The following is a 19360-nucleotide window of genomic DNA, read 5'->3' as shown; positions in this document are numbered from 1 at the left end:
TAAATATAAGAAAAAAAAATCCTAATTGTAGTGTGAATTTATATGAGACTGGGGCATACAAGGGGAAGTGAAAACAAGATTCACCTCCTTTTTCGGGTAAAATTACCTAAAATGCCATGGTGGTTTGTGTATTGTACGGTAATTTAAGATAGACTACCTCGGGTTTTCTGAATTTGTTAAAAGAAGGTTAGTTGAAAAAAGTGACTGTACTTGGACCCAATAAAGACAAGCGGATTTTTCGATTTGTGACGACGATGGAGTGCCACCTAAGATTATTCTACCAATAAAGCCTTGCCATGTCACTTAGAGGGCATTACTTTTGCCATGTCAGCAGCAAACCATGGGTTTAATTTTTCCCAGCAGGATTCTTAGTTATTTGAGATTAAGTATTTTTCATTGACTGTTTGATTTATAATTGTACTAAAATAATATGTATTGTACAATTTTAAGACAAAAATTGTTTGTTTATAAATTACTTTTCGTCTTATATAGTAGAAAATGGTTTTAAGGAAGTTATGGGTATTTTTGTCATTTTTAATATTTTATCTTGGATGGTTTCAGTATTATAGTTACATTATTTGGTTTGAATAACTTATTCGGTTAATAATTATTAATTTTGATGAAACTGAAGCTAGTAATTACCAAAAAAAAAAGAGATAAGATTGGATAGGATAAAATCCGGACTCGATGGGGTGTTGAATAGAATGTGCACGTGGCAAAAGTGACAGCTAGACAGGAGTCAAAAAAATTTGCATCACGAGACATTCAATGTTATTCGACTAATCAAATCATTACAAAATTGTTTGTTTATAAAATTACTTTTCATCTTATTTAGTAGAAAAGGGTGTGAAGGATGTTATGGGTATTTTTGTAATTTTTATTATTTTATCCGAAAGGATTTCATTATTATAGTTACATTATCTGGTATGGATAACTTATTCGGTTACTAATTATTAATCTTAATATAACTGAAGTTAGTTATTACCAAAAAAAAAAGATAAGATTGGATAGGATAAAATGCAGACTCGATGGACTGTTGAATCAAATGTGCACGTGGCAAAAGTGACAGCTAGACACGAGTCAACAAAATTTGCATTAAAAATGTGGTAACAGACACGAGACAATCAATGTTATTCGACTGATCAAATCGTTACAAAATAATATGTATGTCATAATTTTAAGATAAAATTGTTTGTTTATAAAATTACTTTTCGTCTTATTATTTAGTAGAAAGGGTTTGAAGGATGTTATGGTATTTTTGTAGTTTTTATTATTTTATCCGGAAGGATTTTAGTGTTATAGTTACATTATTTGGAATGGATAACTTATTCGGTTACTAATTATTAATCTTGATAGAACTGAAGTTAGTACGTAATTACCAAAAAAAAAAGATTGGGTAGGATAAAATGCGGACTCGATGGGGGGTTGAATCGAATGTGCACGTGGCAAAAGTGACAGCTAGACACGAGTCAACACAATTTGCATTAAAAATATGGTAACAAACATGAGACAATCTATGTTATTCAACTGATCAAATCATTACATAAGATTCAAACTTTATTGTTATACTCTCGATCAACTATAGATAACTTTTTCTATTACTAATCATTAATTTTGATATAACTTAAGTCGACGGTTACTGAACAAGAGATAAGACTATATGAGATAAAATTCGAAGTCGATAGGTGAATGAATTGGTAAGTACATGTGGCAAATAGCAATAAGACATACATTAATGAGCAAAAATTAAATCAGAATTGTGGTGTCGAACACGAGACAAAATAGATTATTGTTATTCAAATTATTAAACCATTACACAAGATTCTGATATTATTGTTACACACTCTATTATAAATAACGCATCCAAGTACTAATTATTAATCATGATATAATATAAATTAGTAATTACTAAATAAGAGATAAAATTATATAATATAAAAATTGAACTTGGTGGATAGTTGAATGGGAGGTGCATGTGGCAAAAGCGACAAGTCAAGTATGAGTCAACAAAAATTGCAATTAATGATGCGATGTCAGACATGAGATATGGATCTGGTTAGTATAATTTAACTGATCAAGCTATTTCATAAGATTTTGATATTATTATTACACTCTCAATTATTGATAACTTATCTTACTGCTAATTATTAGTCGTGACAAAAACATAAATTAATAATTATCAATTAAGAGATAAGATTGTATAGAACAACATCTAAACTCGATAGGTGTTACCAGAAAAGGAAAAAAACTCGATAGGTGGTTGAATTGAAAGTTGCATGCAGCAAAATGACAGGTTAGGCGCGAGTCAGTAAAAAATATAATAAAACTCCAGTAACAGCTACGATACATGGATCAAATCAATGTTATCTAAATAATCAAACTGTTACACATGATTCCGACAATGATGACAGACAATTAATGAGCTTTGTGAGTGCTTAATTTATGGTACTCGATCTTTGAAATATAGTTATAAATAGTTGTAAATTTTTCACAAATAGCTACTTTAGAAAACTTAGTTAGGCAATTGGCTACCGTTAAAATGATTACGCGTTGTATCTATAGTTTTAATTGCTATGGATAATCTTCATGTTTGTATAATTCGCGTGTAATTGTATAATTGAGTTATTTTCATTTGTATTTATATAAATTGGTTAGTATTAATTGATTTGTATTTATTTTTGTATAAATTATTTTTGATTGTTTGAATCATTGATAATTACAATTTTGGTGGAATAAGTGTTTGATAAATGAGCTATTTCTATTTGTGGTTTGTATAAACAGAATAGTAGCAACTAACTTGTACTTATATATTTTGTATAAGTATAATTTTGTTGGTAAAATTTTGTATTTATATATTTTGTATAAGTAAAATATAGAAATATACAATTAGAATAACTATATACAAATATGGGTACAATTGTAAATTTAAAATTATGCAAATATGATAAAACTCGAAAATTTATACAAATACAAACATAAACATCTAAACTTTAAAAAGCTATACAAATGTTATACAAATTATATTATACAAATTACAAAAACTACATGCTTATACAACTTAGACGTGGCCGCGTAATTAAGCCTATAAATTAGTGACAAATGATAATTAATTCAAATTGTAGCTATGTTAACTAATTTAACTAGAATATATTTGTTTATTCACATAATTTTCCTTAAATAATATCTTACATTTTCGTTGAATGTCATCTAAAATTCATTCTTTCACAAGTATTATATGAAGTTCTCAAACTTTTATACTTTTCAGGCAACATTGAAGTTCAGGGCAATTTAATTTTCTTAGAGTTAATATTATTTTATTCTGTATTTTTTATAAGTAAATTTATTATAACTTTATTGTCGATCAATTTACTTCATATAAAATTACGTATAAAAAATTAATTATATTATTCTAAAAGCAAATAAAACAAATCATTGTTTTAAACTTTTTATACTCAACATACCCACCTACCTCTTACGGTATGAAAATCCAAAAATAGGAATTATCCAATTAATATGTCCACTTGTGTTGTAACGTTGACATGTCTATGGTATTGTCTTACGTGAAGTGCTTGAATTGTAAAATTACACATAAATTTTATGCTAATATATTTTGTCCCATAATTATTTTTATTTGGGGTTGTGGGTCCACAAATAGGTCAAAATCTCTCCTTTTAAAGGGAAAAAAAATGTTTAGTGAATTGATTTCCCCCACTAACTCTCCACCACTATCTCTCCTTCATTTGATAGATAGATCGTGATTTTAATTTGGGTGAATTAATGTATCAAAATTAGTATTAATGATGTAAATTATGAATTTATATGTAAGAATATATGAAAATTAGTATAAATTTTAAATATGAACTCGTAATATTAATTGAGTAAATTTTAGGTTTAACAAACATAAAAATCATATTTATATGTTATAGCTATAGTTTGTATAATTTCGCTTCATACCAAACTTTATGTTTGTTATGACTATTGTGTATATTTCAATATAAATATACATAAAAATATGTATTTATATATTTCGGTATACAGACTAAAACATAGTTATAAACAAAATTACTACATATATACAACACATATGTATACTGAATGGGTCTATTTGTATATATCAGTATACAAATGGCTCCTGGAATTAATTTTTATACAACACATATGTATACCGAATGGGTCTATTTGTATATTTCGGTATACAAATGGGTCTGCAATTAATTTTTATACAACACATATGTATACCGAATGAGTCTATTTGTATATTTCGGTACACAAATGGGATGACAAAAAACATGAAATGTTTGTTGCGAATTACAAATAAAAGAAAACATGGCTATAACATTTAATTTGAATTAATAGTTTGTTATTTCATACAATTTTTCCATATTAATAATATAATGAATTTATTATTGAAAACTTTTTAAGAATCAAATTCATAAAATTTTAATTCCGCATCCGTTTCTATTTTTAATTAAACTAACTTCTTCCCATCTAAATTTAGTTGAGCACATCAATGACCACCAATACTGAATAATGTCTTTTTTAAGACAATTGAATATTTTCTAAATTTTTATTATTATCTTACTCAAATGAATTCGTCATAATTATATTAGTTTTAGGGTGATATTTTTTTTTTGACAAATTACTTAACTACACTCCTTTACTTACCTTAATATCCATTTATCCCTACTTATTTCAAAAATTTCAAAAATCCCTTATTTTACCTATGTATCCCGCATGTATCCCATGTATCAAACGCTATGTATCCCGTGCACAACGCTATGTATTCCGCATGTATCCCGTGCACAACGCTATGTATCCCGCTATGTGGAATGTATCAAACCTAATGTATTCCATGCACAACGCTATGTATCCCGCTATGTGGAATGTATGAAACCTAATGTATCCCGTGCACAACGCTATGTATCCCGCAAACATCATTTTTAAGGGAGTTTTGGTAAATAGAAAACTAGAAGGGATAGGATGTTATTTAGTACTTATAATATGTGGTTCCTATAATTTATACTTATTTTTTTGCTTAATTCTCATCTTTATAATGGGCCTATCTAACCAAAATAAATGTCACTTTCGAAAAGGATGCTTATACGCCATTTGACATTATTGATTGGCATATCTTTATGAAGTTAGGTAGTATGCTCAACTATCATAAATCACAATGAAAGAATAAAACAGTATGTTTGTTAAGTATAGAAAATATTATTCTTTTTACGTTATTGGTACTTAGATAAATATGATATAAATCTTGTGGATTTACCTCATGTGACACATAACTTCATTAACAGGACATCTCTGCAAATTGGACAATCTGTTGGGAGATAGCTTCAAAATGAGGCGTAATGTGAATTGGGAATGGAAGATCTCCAACAGGTATTTTCACACATGTTGATTGTCCAACTTCTGACTATAAATTTTGAGACTTCACCTAATTTTTATTCACAATGGAAGATCTCTTCTTTTGTGCGTCGTTTTCAAACAAAACAACAAGTGTCGTGTGATTTTGCTTCATCAAAGTTCTGTAATTTACATTGTCATTATTAATTTATTTATTCTCTGTTCTATCCCGAAAGTAACCCAAATCATTGACAACAGTGAGGGAGTTATATTTCCTTAAGGTCACACAAACAAACTTGTTGACTCGATTTTTTTTTTCTTATTCTTCTACATTTCTGTTTCAGTATTTATTTTGTATCTTTTTTAAAACTGATTTCTCAAAAAACGGTTCGAAACACAGGTGATAATCACACTATCACCAGAGTGACGATATGTGATGCAGCAGATGAATAAAGTTTTGGCACAAAGTTGTTAAATATACAACAATATCTCCAGATTCATCCTTTCTGAGACATCTATATTTCAATACTTAAAACAAACGAATAACAACTTCAAACAGTTTTGAATACAGGTTGTTCCAGCACATGTTCAAAACTGAATCTATCGTGATTAGGTAATCGCGATCGTCAAGACAGCAACAACGACATTTCGTTTAAAGGAAGAAAGCAAAATAGTAAATGATACTAACACGCAAATATTGTTTCTACGATTACCTCATCTCCAAAAAAGAAAAAGGAAAAAGAAAGATGGAGCTAGCCCAGATCTAAAGCAACCTTGTAATACCCTTTATCCCTGGTATAGAAAATGGATGTAAAACTTTTACCCGTGTTTACACGAGAAAATTCAGAACTGAGACATCATATCATCAAAGAAAAAAAAATATTTCAATCCTCGGTAGAAGTGTTACTCTTCAGCTTGGATAAATAATCCACTAAATATGGAAGTTACAGACATTTACAGATTGGCAGAATTAGAACCATAACATAGAGAAAGAAGTAAACATAATTTTTATCTTCCTCATGGCTCAAACAGAAAATTGCGATTCATGCTTTCATAGTTTTAGCAGCTACAAACGTTGGTCTGAATCACACCAGGTTCAAGCACATAGAGGCTCATATCAAGCACTTGTGAGCATGAACAAACAACCCCACTACACGGATTTTGGTGATTCTGGAATAGGATCATTTGGCCCAAGGTCATCAATTGGTGGCCGCTGCTTATGATGATTGGTGACTGATTGATAAGCAATTGCTAACGCTAGGGCCTGGACATAAACGAAACAAACAAAATGAACGAGTGCATGTAATAAGCAGCACAATCAGAAGTTCAAAGTCATCCAATTCTTGTTTAAGTCCAGAAATCCCAGGACTCAACAACAAAGCAAAGATGATACATTTATCCAAGACCAGATAATATAGCACGTGTCCTTTACACATTTGCTACTACACTAAAAAGAGGATCATAACTAAAGAACACTTACGACATGATCACGGTCTGGAGGAGCATATATTCCTGTAGTTATTGTTGTTCTCCTGCGAGTATCATTTGATGGTGCATCAGATATCTTTTTGAATCCTGTAGGAACAACTACTACTGGAAAACCCACAAGATTGCCAACACAAACTTTCTCCCAGTCAGTTGCATTTCCAATAAATGCATCAACACTGAAACTTTCTCTTACTTGCTGAATCAATATACCTCTAGCTCTTTGTGCCTGGTTAAATAACATACAAATATTGATCTTAGTGTTGACAAATTCTGAACCAACGGTTTAAAAGTGGATTACGAGCTCCGTTCTGTAACTAAGCCAGTCAGATTTTGAGACGTCTGAAAGAATTTAATTAATTAAGTTCTTCTCCTATACCAATGGAAATAAAAATAGTAACATTTTAAACATCTAAACCAAGAGAAACTCTGTAGGTCAAGACAATTACCTGAAAATAGTCAACTGCAGATATGGCACGTGCTCGGCGAAGTTCAATAGGCCATTGATCTTGGGCTTCATATTCATCATCCAGATTTGAGCGCTGCCATTTATCGAAGTGAGCCAGCATCTCAACATCCATTGTGAAATTGAGGATACCTTGGACAGAATCAACAGTGTAACTCAGGTTAAATGGGACCATATTCACTCCTTTTGATTGAAGTACATGAACGACCTGTATCGTCGTCACAATATAATCCAGTTAAGATATTCGTCAAATAGGATAAAGAACCCAATTAACTCAGCCACAATCCGATATTGGAAAATAGCTACTTACTTCCATCTCAGCATCCTCAAGATATCCAACAGTGAGCTTTTTGATATCAACTGAGAATGGATCTCCAAAGGATATGTCTCTAGATGAAACATCATCTGGGTCCTTTCCCCGAATGGCATCCAGAACAACCACACAATCCACAGAGTTTCTACAAAAAGGGCCTAATTTATCCTGACAAAAAGTTAGATTTTAGTGTATCGTAATCAAAACTAATGTTAGGAAAGGAACTGCACTGTGGAAGAAATATGAGTACCAAGCTTTCAGCTATGCTCATAACACCCGTTCGGCCGACAGCTCCAAAAGTGGGCCGCAGTGCCGTCACGCCACAGCGGGAAGCTGGATAGGTAATAGAGCCGGAAGTTTCTGAACCAATTGCAAATGGAACCAAACCTGCAATACCAGACTCTCTCTTAAAACAATATGTTCTGCCTACTAATCAATTATAAATCAGTAAAGGACATCATTTCCCCATTTCATTCTTCCAAAAGGGATACAAACTGACAATAGACATTGAGCAGAATTGTCATAATTGCAAAATGGAGAAGACAGGTACCATAATTTGGAATTTAATCAGGGATAGCTCGATAGCTCAAAGATACCTGCTGAGGTGCAAGAAGCAGGACCTGCTGATGATCCCGTAGAATATTCCTCGATATTCCACGGGTTTCTTGTTCTACCACCAAACCAGATATCATCATATGCTAAAGAACCAGTTACTAACTTTGCAACAAGAACTGCCCCAGCAGATTTCAGCCTGCATCAACCATATCTAGATTATTACAAATACACGCACAGTAAGAATGGATATTTAGATCTGGCCTTATATGTCGTTGATTTCATGATTAGTTATACCTCTTATAAACCCAAGCTTCAATATCAAGAACTTGGACTTTAAAAGATGTTGAACCCCATGTTGTGGTATAGTTAGGTACTGCTATGATGTCCTTCAGACCATAAGGAATCCCATGAAGAGGACCTGTATAGAAAAGAAGATGTTATACTTGTAATCCCTTTGAGTTAAAACAGAGAATCTAGAGAACAAAATATTGTTAAAAAGGGTTATGAGGCTATTAATGTCGCAACGAAAGTGATCCAACAAAACATTGGAGAAAACATTTTTCGTATTACTCCAAATTTCATAAAGAAGTACCAAGAAATATCATTTCAAGAAGCTACCTATGCCATAAAATCCTAAAGTAAGCTTCCCTAAAATAAAAGAAATCAAGAAAAATTAATTCAGAGCATGAGATGAGAAGCGAAGGAAGCATTGGAAGATTACTCTGTCTGGAAAAGGTAACTGTAGAAAATGAACAACCTTAAGTGCTTGAAGGGTAAGGTAAACCATTATGGCATCAAGAAAATATCAGTCTGAAGAAACTGGAGAACATTGCAGCTTGAAGATTTACGATTTTCCTGATTATGTGTAATGTTTCGATGGTTTAATTTTGATATGGCTGATAAACATATAAAAATTTCCTTCCATGGTACTTACTATGCTCACATTTTATATTTCTTTATGGAGAAGTTGGATGTATACCACTACTTTTTTCAGATGTAAAGGTCCTGGGTCCATGACATCTATGGAGATTTAAAACCAAATTCCTATTTCGTCTCTTCCCCACAAAATCCCCTCACTCCAGTTGTATAAATAAAAACTCATATAGAAAATCCAAAAATTTTGAATAGAGCGGAATGGATATGGAGAATTCATTATTACTGAGGCATAGTTCAGTGATTGATTGACGGAAAATCCAAAATTATGAATGTAAGTAGGAAATACGTGAAAGAGGTTAGTGGAGAGGAATTTGGCAGACTGTTACCTAAATATTTGCCTTCAGCAAGCAGTTGATCAGCCTTTTTTGCTTGTTTGTATGCTAATTCTTCAGTAATTGTAACGACCGATTCAAGAACAGGACCATACCTGCGACACCCCCAGTAGATGCATCATTATGAGGACTAGATAATCAATAACAAGAAATAATTGAAAGCAAACACTAGTTCTAACACCTCTTCAGTCTCTTCAAGAAAATTCCAGTCAGCTCCACTGATGTGATTAAATTTGCCTTGAGAAGCTGACCAAGTTCAAGAATCTGAAATGAAAGTATAGGTGTATGAGTAGACGGAAAATGCCATAAGTTTGAGCAGTCCTGATATATAGATCTAAAGGGAATAACACGGAGCACTTACACTCATGAATGCGATATCCTCGTCACTTTTTGGTCTTTGTATACCAGCAGGTGATGGATAATTGAGCTTTTTGTTTGGTTCATGTTCTAGTTGTCGGGCCTTCCATGCAGAATTGAAGACTAAACAAGACGGTTTATGCAGACCTCCATCAATAGAGGCAACTAACTTTCGGTTGGATCTGATTATGGGTATGTTAAAGTCATTTGCTCCCTTTTCGATTTCAAGCATCTGAAAAGAATGACCAGAATAGCTAAATATAGTCTTGCTTCATATTCTAGTTCAGAGCACGAAGGATAACCAGAATAATTAAACTGTCACGACAGTACCTTGTTCTTATTCAAGAAGCAAGAGTCCAACATTTTGAATCCACATTCACAAACTGGAAGATGTGTGGCCTTTCCTGAGCATACACCGGGGTTTTGGGGACCCAACTTCCCTCTTTCCTGATTAATGGTCAGATAATTAGACAGAAAGCAGTACAGTCCATAAAACCTTAACTGCTCCACAAAAGATAGTTCAGGAAACGGATATAACCCGCATCGACCACTTCACTAGTGATAGTATCTTTGGGCGTTTAATCTTCTCAATAACAAGCTGGAGATGAGATTCTTCATTTATTATTTACAAAAGTTCATAATGGATTAGTAGGATTTTCCAATTTATGTTATTGACTACACAATAGCCTCTACTCAAGCCAGCAATGGAAACGAAATGTGCTAACAAAAACTTTGCTGCATTCCTCTCTAGTATTATCTAACAGCACAGTGATAACACAGAACCAAATTACTTGTACTAGAAGCTTAGAAAGTCAAAATAGTCCAAGAGACAGCGTACCATATCTGTGGAATTGTTGCAGGTAAAATCCCAGTATCCTGATGTGTATGAAGAAACACAGTTGCTATTTAGCAACAAAGTAAATACAAGCACGAACATGGGCAAGCGCAAAGACCGACGAACTGAACGTGCCGGAATTGGGAAAAACACGTCGCCGCCCTTTTCACTCGCCGCGTAACAAGCCATGGGTACTATATTTCCGGCAACCCTCTGTAGTATGTTAAAAAAAAAAACTCTGGATCAATGCCTTCCTTCTGATTGAAGGCGCCAAATATTCGATCCTCCCTTTCCTTTCCCTATGAACTGAAATCCCCAAATTTATTTAATAGTTAAAAGCATTGACTGCTTGAACTGTTGACTTGATTACGACAAAATTACTTCACTGTTTCAGATTTTACCTTTAAATATTTCTGATTTCTGACCTATTCAGCAAGAATCAACTTTCCCCATTAGATCGTCGGCCACAGCGCAGTCAACAGGATCAGCCGTCGGCACCTAAAAATTGCTAGCTCAACTTGTTGGCAGTAACTACATTACCATTAAACAGTGATCTACGTATAGATTCTCAGTTGTAGAGTTTGGCCTAGTGGCAAGATGTTCAGAGCCAAAAACTAGGCATTCTTTTCATCTTTTTTTAGGTCTTGTAGACCGAGTTCCTGCTACATATTGTTGGTGGGACGTAATACGTATCTTGTGAAATTAATTCAAGTGCGTGAAAGGTGACTCAAATATCAGGATTATCAGGATATAAAGTTACATTCAACTCAACTTTCTCTGCTCTTCTTCTTCGATCTTCATTCCCCTCCTCTATTTACTGCTACTTTGAGCCCTCAAATTAAAACTTTCAGCATCTGGAAAATTTTGCCATTAATGAACCTCATTTGATTTGAGACAATATCTAATTAACCAATCATATAACATTTATGCTCTATTTGGATGATTGCCATTTGTCGGTATTGTTTCTGTATTTTATTACTCCCTTTGTCTCAATTTATATGACTCACTTTACTTTTTAGTCCGTCTAAAAAAGAATGATACATTTCTATATAAAGTAACAATCTAACTATAAAATATCTATTTTACCTTTAATGGAATTATTTACAGTCATACAAATTTCTATCATTCATTTTAGACCACAAGTTTTAAAAGTCTTTCTTTCTTTCTTAAACTCCGTATCGAGTCAAAGTACCTCATATAAAATGGAACGGAGGGAGTAATATTTTATTGTGTTATACTCCCTCTATTTCATGTTTATCGAATTTTTGAGATTTTTTCGTTCAAAATAATTGTATTGTTCAAAGTTTAAGATGTTGGACATCTATGTTAATTAATGGTAACATTGATTATCAACCGTCGATCCGATCATCAACCAAATCCATACCATTATTGTAGAAAGACAACAATAGATGTTCTACAATAATGGATGTGGATTAAAGTTGATTGATTCCTAAGTTGGAATCTTAGCCNCCCCCCCCCCCCCCACCCACCCACCACCACACCGAAACCAATTTATTTGGATCAATAGGGAGAGTACATTATGATGGTGTTTTACGACGTTAGCATATGTTCTTTTTACTCGCAAAAATGGTGCCTTTAAAGCAAACTAAGAGTAGGGAAGGGACTATGGCCGGCATAAGCTCACCAATTAGGATGTGTGACTGACGCATCCTTTTTTTTTTCAAATGATCTGGGCATTCCTTCCCTTTAATGAAGTTTAAAATTTTCTAAAATCATAAATTACATTACATTATATTTAGGATTTCATAAAGGACAATAATGGAAAATATGGTAGTGGAAAGTATTATAAAAAATTTGACTAATATTTTACGATATATTTTTTCATCATATTAATAGTATTTTTCGTATAGTTTTTGTATATCTAAATCTTTTGTTTAAAATATCGAATTAATGTAATCTAATGGTATAATAGTGACTACATCTCAGTATCAAGTCGGGCACCTTCTTTTTCTTCAGTTCACTACAGGAAGAAGAAGAAGAAGAAAGACGAAGTTCTTCTATCCAATTGAGGATCATTAGATCTTGGAAGGTATAACAACTAATTTGATTATATTTGTCTGATTATATGAAAATAAGAAAGGTACATAAGTAAATGACTGTAATTATTTAAATTAAAAACGTAAAAAGTAACCTAACAAACAGAATAAATAATATGTATGACTCAATATGGAGTTGGTGTTACCCAAGTTGGAGGACAAAAACGACTGAGGGAAACACCGTTGTAATGCGGCAGGATGTTGCCATCTGCTAAGTTGAACACCCCCATGTCCAAGCCTCCTCCTTTTTTATAGGACATGTATGTTTCATAAAAATCATCCGTAAAATAAATATGATTGGGCTTGATTCCTGGATATCGAGAAGCTTAGACCGAAAGAGAAGCATTAGCACCTAGAAAAAAAGTTGTGTCCCCTAATTCCTTGGTTTCCGTCATTTTGACGGCAGCTAGGAAAACTCGAAAATATCTTGTGCCATATGTTACGTCCCGATCAGCATCACTTATTTCTTCTGGAATTTCTTCTAGATCGAGCGTTAATGGAATCCTGTCGCAATCATTTTGGACTAGCCTAAATTGAACACCATATCGCACAATTACAAATAATGATCCTAGTGATTCTAGGATGTATGAGTGCTCTCGAAAATGTTCATTATATTCATATGGTATGATATGACATTTAGTGAGTTTAGGGCTAACAACATTACAAACTAGGAGATTGCCCCAATAATCCACGGCATAAATTTGATCATTAAAATATATCAAATCAGTAAAAAACCTGTGATTGTTTCCTTCCCATGTAACTCTAGTCCATCTAATATCTCCAGGTCTCCAAAAACTGAGAAACCTGAAGTTCCCGTCAATGACCATGAGAAGGTAGTCGGATGTGTGAGAAGGACTAGCTGACAAAACTGCCTTGCTAATAAAGCAAGTCAGTGAGTTAATCTGATGATTGGTCTACTCTACTGTGGTATTTTGATGGGGCAATTGAATGTGAACATCAGAGAAGGGATGTAGCAGACTAATTTCACCCTCTTCTCCTACCGTGATAAGCCAACCCATAGACTCCAAACATCGTTTTCTGCTGGCTTTGGGAATCCTCTTGTTCAAAATCATGCCATTATAGAGGCTGAAGAATTTCCGAACGGAATTTCCCTCTTCCTCCGCTAGCATCATCCAAGGAGCTCTAGACAGGTCATTGAGTGCCAGGATTTGCAAACACAACCAAAATTTAGGTAGTCTTCAATCAGATTCAAACATCTACCTATCGAAACCAACAGATCAAATGGAACTTCCGACCAATCAGGCATCTTTTGCACCATCGGTAAATCTATCTCAACCGTTCCCATCCCAGCCGCCTTATATAATAACCTAACGACAAATCCCTATATTTTTGGTGAATAGAGTGGAATCTTATTTCACGTGACCTATTACTTTTTCCCAAAACAGAGTGGAATCTTAGTTTTGGTATTGCTATTACTTTTTCTTTTTAAGGCTATGTGCAAATCCTTTCTCCAAACATTACGTGTTGTTTCATATGTACAATATTGTATTGAGCAGGGCGACTCTAATAAATCGATGGTCTAAAGCTAAATCTGAATGGAGTCTTTAAATTTGAATATATATTTCTTATAAAGTTTATTATAGCCAATTATTTAATTTTCTTGAGACATAGTATTTATAATTTGTCGAACTTTTATTACTTCTTTGCTCTTTTATGAAATTTTTTTATTTTCTACAAGTAATACTCAATTTTCTTTTAAAAAAAAAATACTTCTAACCTATTATTTCTTTTTTAAAATGAGGCCCCTCAAATTTTGAGGCCTAAGGCAATTGCTTTTTTTTCAAAGCTGTAGAACCGCCCTGGTATTGATTTATATGATTGACAAATATTAATTTATTGATAATATCAAATTTTAACTTATTAGAGAATAATATTGTAATTTTTTTTTGAGAGAATATTAACATTTAGCATCTTTATATGTTATAATAGAATATTTATGTATATAAATCAATATTATCTTAGAGAGATTATTAATTTACCGAATATTAATTTAGTGAGGTTTTATTGTACGTATAAGAATATTTTTTTACTGATTTTATGTGTTCTTTATTTTATACCATCAAGTGATATTTGCATTCTTTCTTGATTAGTTACATTGTATAAACAAAGAAAAAAAAAATTTAAAAGACTAAGTGGGATAGTTTATAGAGTATACATGCACTATTATTTTTAAAAAAAATATTTTTTGAGACAAATTAATATTTTTTTAGAACTCGAGTAAAAAAAGTATAACAATAAATTGAAAGTGAGAAAAAATTATATTCAATCAAAGTAAAAGTGTTTAACTTGAATTTTAATAAATATAATAACTTCTAACAGATTAGATTAGATTATATTGAAATTATCGATATTTTTAATTTAATCAATTCATCGAAAAGTAATTAACATATAGAGTAAAGAAATGCATATACGAGAGGTTGGGGCAGGGGAACGGGGGGGGGGGGGGGGGNGGGGGGGGGGGGAGAATAATTTTGAACGTATTTTGAAAATAAAATGAAATAATAATACATATGATACATATATTTAAATTCATAAAATTTAATTTGAAAAGATATGAACTATTTAAAAATTCCAAAACTTTTTCTAAAATTCAGGAGTAGCAAAATAAATAGATATGTTTTATATTAATAAATAGAACACTTAGATAATTATATTAAACTAAATGATTAGCTAATACAAGTTTATTATTAGCAACCTAATTAAACAACGTAACAAGGAAAAACATGCAATATAAATGTAACTTGGTGATTTAAATAAAACACTTAGATAATTATATTAAACTAAATGATAAGCTAATGCAAGTTAATATTAGCAACCTAATAATTTTAAATAATAAACAACGTAACAAGGAAAAACTTGAAATATAAATGTAACTTGATGATTTATATGATTCGTTGTCTATCCATACTCATATAGAGGGAGTAAAGGAGTGTAAATTTCACTAAGAAACAATATAATAATTCATTTTTTTAAAAGATAATATTATTTAACATATCAAGAAATGCTTCAAAATAATATTTTAATATTATATACACGCACAGGATACTACTTATCAAGAGAATCAACTCTAACTTGCAAAAGAAAATTTAACGGAATTATGAAGGATAATATGCCTTGGTAAAAGAAAGCAAACAAGAATAATCTCTTTTCTTTAAAAATCTATGATATAGAAGAGGATAACATGCAGATAAAAATTGTCTCATATACACTACTGTGATACATGCTTGTTTTGAGGGGAAGCAAATTGCTGGAAAAACTTGCTTGCCTTGATCATCAAGAATTTGAGAAAAGAGGAAAAGGATTTCAAAACAACAGGAACACAACTACTAGCTCAAAAATCTAAAACAAGTCCGACTGAGGTCTCACTAGAACCTTCCCCATCCTAATTGTCGCGCCTGGTCCTCCGACGAGGAGCAGCAGCGGCATCCTCACTCTGCTCTTCCTTCTCCTCAGCGGCTTGACTATTGGAAGTCGAGGTTTCAGCTCCGTCAGTTTTCTCAGTCTCCGCACTAGCTATAGCCTGCATATACACACAGCAGAAACATAAGATAAACGAAAAAAAACTAGTGGGTTCTTTCCTTGCTCTCTTTTAACTAGGATGACAGGGATTAGTTAGTGCTTACAGGCTGCTGCTTCTTCCCACCGAAGATAAGCTTCAATAGAACTGAGAAGACAACAACTACGACTGAGACAACGACACCAACTGTGATATTGGGCTGTTTCTCAGCTTTCTCGAGAAGATCCTGGAGAATAAGTTAAAGATGTATTAGACACTCGCAGCAAAACCACACCATATAATGCAACAACAATAGTTCCTCCACTTACCAATACTTTGGCTTTGTGTTCACCCAAGAATGGGACACCAGCTACCTTGTAGAGGAGGTCAAATACCACTTTCTGCAAAGTATTAGCACATATTTCAAGTTGTGTGAAATGAGAACAAATCAGAAGCATAGAAATTATACGGTAAAGAAAAATCCAATCCCTTACCTGGTATCCTTTGAGGCCACCAGATTCTGCTTCTTCCTCGGCTTTCTGTTTCTCCTTTTCTACATCAAACTTGGGTTTCCAGGTAGTCTTCCTGTATGATTCTGCAACTTTTTCATCACTCGCGATCAAGATATTGTCAAACAATATGCCATCTTGCATTGTCCAGATCTCAATGCCAATGGCTGCGATAGGCTCAAAGTTGGGTTTGTCAAGTTCAAAATAGTCAGGATTGGGGATATCTCTTGGCTTCCAAATACCCTTGTAATTGGGGTTGTCAATAAGTGGAGCGTGCCATTTTCCCTTGTACGCTGGATTTCTGATCATTGGTCTTTTCCACTCCCCACAACCAGGAGCTTCTGCACATTTTGGGTTGTCGACCTTTGGAGCCTCCCATTCACCATCCTCATCATCATCCCAATCTTCAGGCTTAGTGGCCTCAGGATCATCAACATCCTCAGGCTCATCATCCAACCATCCTTCGGGCTTCTCAGCTTCCTCATCTTCAATTTCCATTGGTGCATCCTCATCCCAGTCATCAGGTTTCTTAGCATCTGGGTCTGGAATCTTGGCTCTCTCATCCCAGTCCTCAGGCTTCTTGTCTTCTGGGTCTGGAATGGTCTCAGCAGGAATGAGTGGTGGCTCAAAATCATCAGATGAGAGGAAGTTAGCCTTCTTCTTTTCTTCTCCGTCAACCAAGATAAGAACATCATTGTCCGGTTTCAAAACAGCAGTGTAAACATGGGTTAGCTTGTCAGCTGGTACAGAAGGAGGAAACTTGAGGTGGTGCTCAACGTATTCTCCACTCTTAGGGTTCTTGTGTTTCAAAATGAAGTGCACCTTGTTTGTGGCTCCGCATTTATCAGGTCCAAACATTATTGTGTAGGGGGACTCGTTATCAAAACCCTTTGCGGTCCAACCTGCTTCCTGGGGGCGGAGGTATTTTATGTAAGCACCACCACATTCAAGTCCATCCTGGAGGCGAACCTCATATTGAAGGACCACAGTTCCATCTTTGAGGTCAACAACATTGTCAAGCTCCTTGACAATGGCGTATTTCCTAGCCTTCTCACTAACAAGAAGTCCATAATCATCATGTCCCTCACTCTTGGCATGTTTCCACACACCTGATACACAACACAATGTCAATTTAGACTTGGTGCAACTTTAAAGATCAAAGATTTGACTTCACATCATTAATGTAAACATGATGCGCAAACATATAAGACTTGAAACATTTAAGTGGCTTCATGAATATTCAGTCTTCATATCAATATTCATATTAAGCATGAATAATCAAAAAAATTCAATGCTGAAGACTGCATAATATTATGTCAGAACTCATGAAGCACATAAATTACACCTTCACAAAAGTCCCACAGCTGAAAGCAATACGTACTTGCACTTAGAAACTACTATAGGATCACTTACCAGCACCACTGAAACCCTATTACAACTTAAATAATTTTAAATAGTTAAGAGACAGAATAAACATCCATAAAAGCTAAGAAGATCACAAAATTTTCGCTCCCCTGTCTCCAAGGAAACATTTTAAACAAATTATACTAATCATTGTTTACCCTTTAGCCTTGATATGTTTTATAATTACTTCCCAATCTTCTGATTATATTAGTCTACTCACTTAACAAGTTATACATAAATCAGTAGCAAGGATGACATTAGTCTAATCAGTTAACAAGTTATACATAAATCAGTAAAGGATGACATTGTAGCAGCTAATCGCTCCACTTTTACCAACCAAACATTAAAACGAGTTATGTTCCTTCATCATTGTTTCTCCAATAAGCCTTAATTTGCATAATTACTTCTCAACCTTCTGATTCTTTTCCTAAACTCTATCAACAAGTTATAAATGAATCTGAAGAAGTGCCAATGACAAAGTAGCAGCCGCCAATACTATGAACAGTCAATGCAACAGAGTAAAAAATGAACGTAACATAGAAAATCAAAACCAATACTTCAGAGATCCAGACATAAACTCACCTGAATACTCCTCTTTCTCAGATACGATCCATCGCCCATCAAATGCTTCATCAAATGACTCGTAGAACTTCTACAGATCAGCAAAAAAAACACATCTCAGAACAATACAATACAGTACAGTAAATATCGATCCAGTAACCAAAAAATAAAATCGCAAGTATAGATTATCGGTTACCGATACCAATCTTACCACATCAGAAGTAGCGTAGAGTTGAGAGAAAAAGCAACAAGCCAATAACAGGAACGCATATTGCGCCCAGATCTTCTTTCTACTTTCTTCCATAACCCGCTGTGGACTATGCGAAGAAGATAATAATCGAAACTGTATCAGAGATCTGGATTTTGGAAAAACCCTAACGGTGTTTCCACTATGGGAGGAATGGATCAAGGAGAAAATAAAGATCACTCTAGCAACTAAAGAGTACGAAAGACGAGATATTCAAGAGGGCTTAAATAGATCTTGAGGAAAAATGGCATCGACTTGTTGTAGCCAATGGAACTTCATGACACGTGAATTAAACCAATGGGAGTTTGCCACGTTTGCATCCGCGACGAGGTAGAGTAAAAATTAAGATCGACGGTTGAGATTGGTTTCAGCATCCCTATTTGGTCACCCTTGACTCTTGTTTCCTTTTAAATTTTCTATCTTTATATATATACTTA

General features: G+C 33.6%; 2 protein-coding genes and 1 pseudogene across 3 annotated transcripts; all 3 read right to left on the bottom strand.

Annotated features, from left to right (window-relative positions):
• Nucleotides 1-6243: 6243 nt before the first annotated feature.
• LOC125860236 (uncharacterized) lies at nt 6244-11376 on the bottom strand. Of its 2 annotated transcripts, none has more exons than XM_049540161.1 (13): nt 11030-11376; nt 10632-10934; nt 10124-10240; nt 9798-10025; nt 9618-9700; nt 9431-9531; nt 8463-8586; nt 8210-8364; nt 7864-8000; nt 7611-7781; nt 7284-7508; nt 6830-7063; nt 6244-6613 (listed from the first exon to the last, which is right to left on the bottom strand). In XM_049540161.1, the coding sequence occupies exons 2-13, from the start codon at nt 10815-10817 to the stop codon at nt 6500-6502; spliced, it is 1875 nt and encodes a 624-aa protein (XP_049396118.1). In that variant the 5' UTR covers nt 10818-10934; nt 11030-11376; the 3' UTR covers nt 6244-6499. The 2 variants fall into 2 exon arrangements, with proteins under 2 accessions (XP_049396118.1, XP_049396119.1); XM_049540162.1 differs by having other exon boundaries at nt 10632-10841; nt 11030-11241.
• Nucleotides 11377-12711: 1335 nt separating this feature from the next.
• On the bottom strand, nt 12712-14022 carry LOC125860263 (F-box protein SKIP23-like; annotated as a pseudogene).
• A 1868-nt stretch (nt 14023-15890) lies between these two features.
• Nucleotides 15891-19134, bottom strand: LOC125857463 (calnexin homolog 1). Its single transcript, XM_049537060.1, has 6 exons — nt 18888-19134; nt 18698-18767; nt 16697-17820; nt 16532-16603; nt 16330-16449; nt 15891-16226 (listed from the first exon to the last, which is right to left on the bottom strand). Exons 1-6 carry the CDS (start codon nt 18978-18980, stop codon nt 16089-16091), a joined length of 1617 nt encoding a protein of 538 aa, XP_049393017.1. The 5' UTR covers nt 18981-19134; the 3' UTR covers nt 15891-16088.
• Between the last annotated feature and the right edge of the window lie 226 nt (nt 19135-19360).

The sequence above is a fragment of the Solanum stenotomum genome, chromosome 3, assembly GCF_019186545.1.
Source record: "Solanum stenotomum isolate F172 chromosome 3, ASM1918654v1, whole genome shotgun sequence".
In the NCBI taxonomy this organism is placed as follows: Eukaryota; Viridiplantae; Streptophyta; class Magnoliopsida; order Solanales; family Solanaceae; genus Solanum; species Solanum stenotomum.
This window is presented reverse-complemented; position numbering and strand designations above follow the sequence as displayed.

Bases quoted from the DNA above. Each gene is read 5' to 3' on its own strand.
- LOC125860236 (XM_049540161.1), bottom strand. From the start codon at position 10,817: ATGGCTTGTTACGCGGCGAGTGAAAAGGGCGGCGACGTGTTTTTCCCA. The intron at 9,532-9,617 runs GTGTTAGAACTA...GGGGTGTCGCAG, and splicing joins TTCTTGAAGAGACTGAAGAG to GTATGGTCCTGTTCTTGAAT. The intron at 8,001-8,209 runs GTATCTTTGAGC...CTGGTATTGCAG, and splicing joins TGCTTCTTGCACCTCAGCAG to GTTTGGTTCCATTTGCAATT.
- LOC125857463 (XM_049537060.1), bottom strand. From the start codon at position 18,980: ATGGAAGAAAGTAGAAAGAAGATCTGGGCGCAATATGCGTTCCTGTTA. The intron at 16,604-16,696 runs GTAAGGGATTGG...AATACTTTGCAG, and splicing joins GTGGCCTCAAAGGATACCAG to AAAGTGGTATTTGACCTCCT. The intron at 16,450-16,531 runs GTAAGTGGAGGA...CTTATTCTCCAG, and splicing joins AACACAAAGCCAAAGTATTG to GATCTTCTCGAGAAAGCTGA.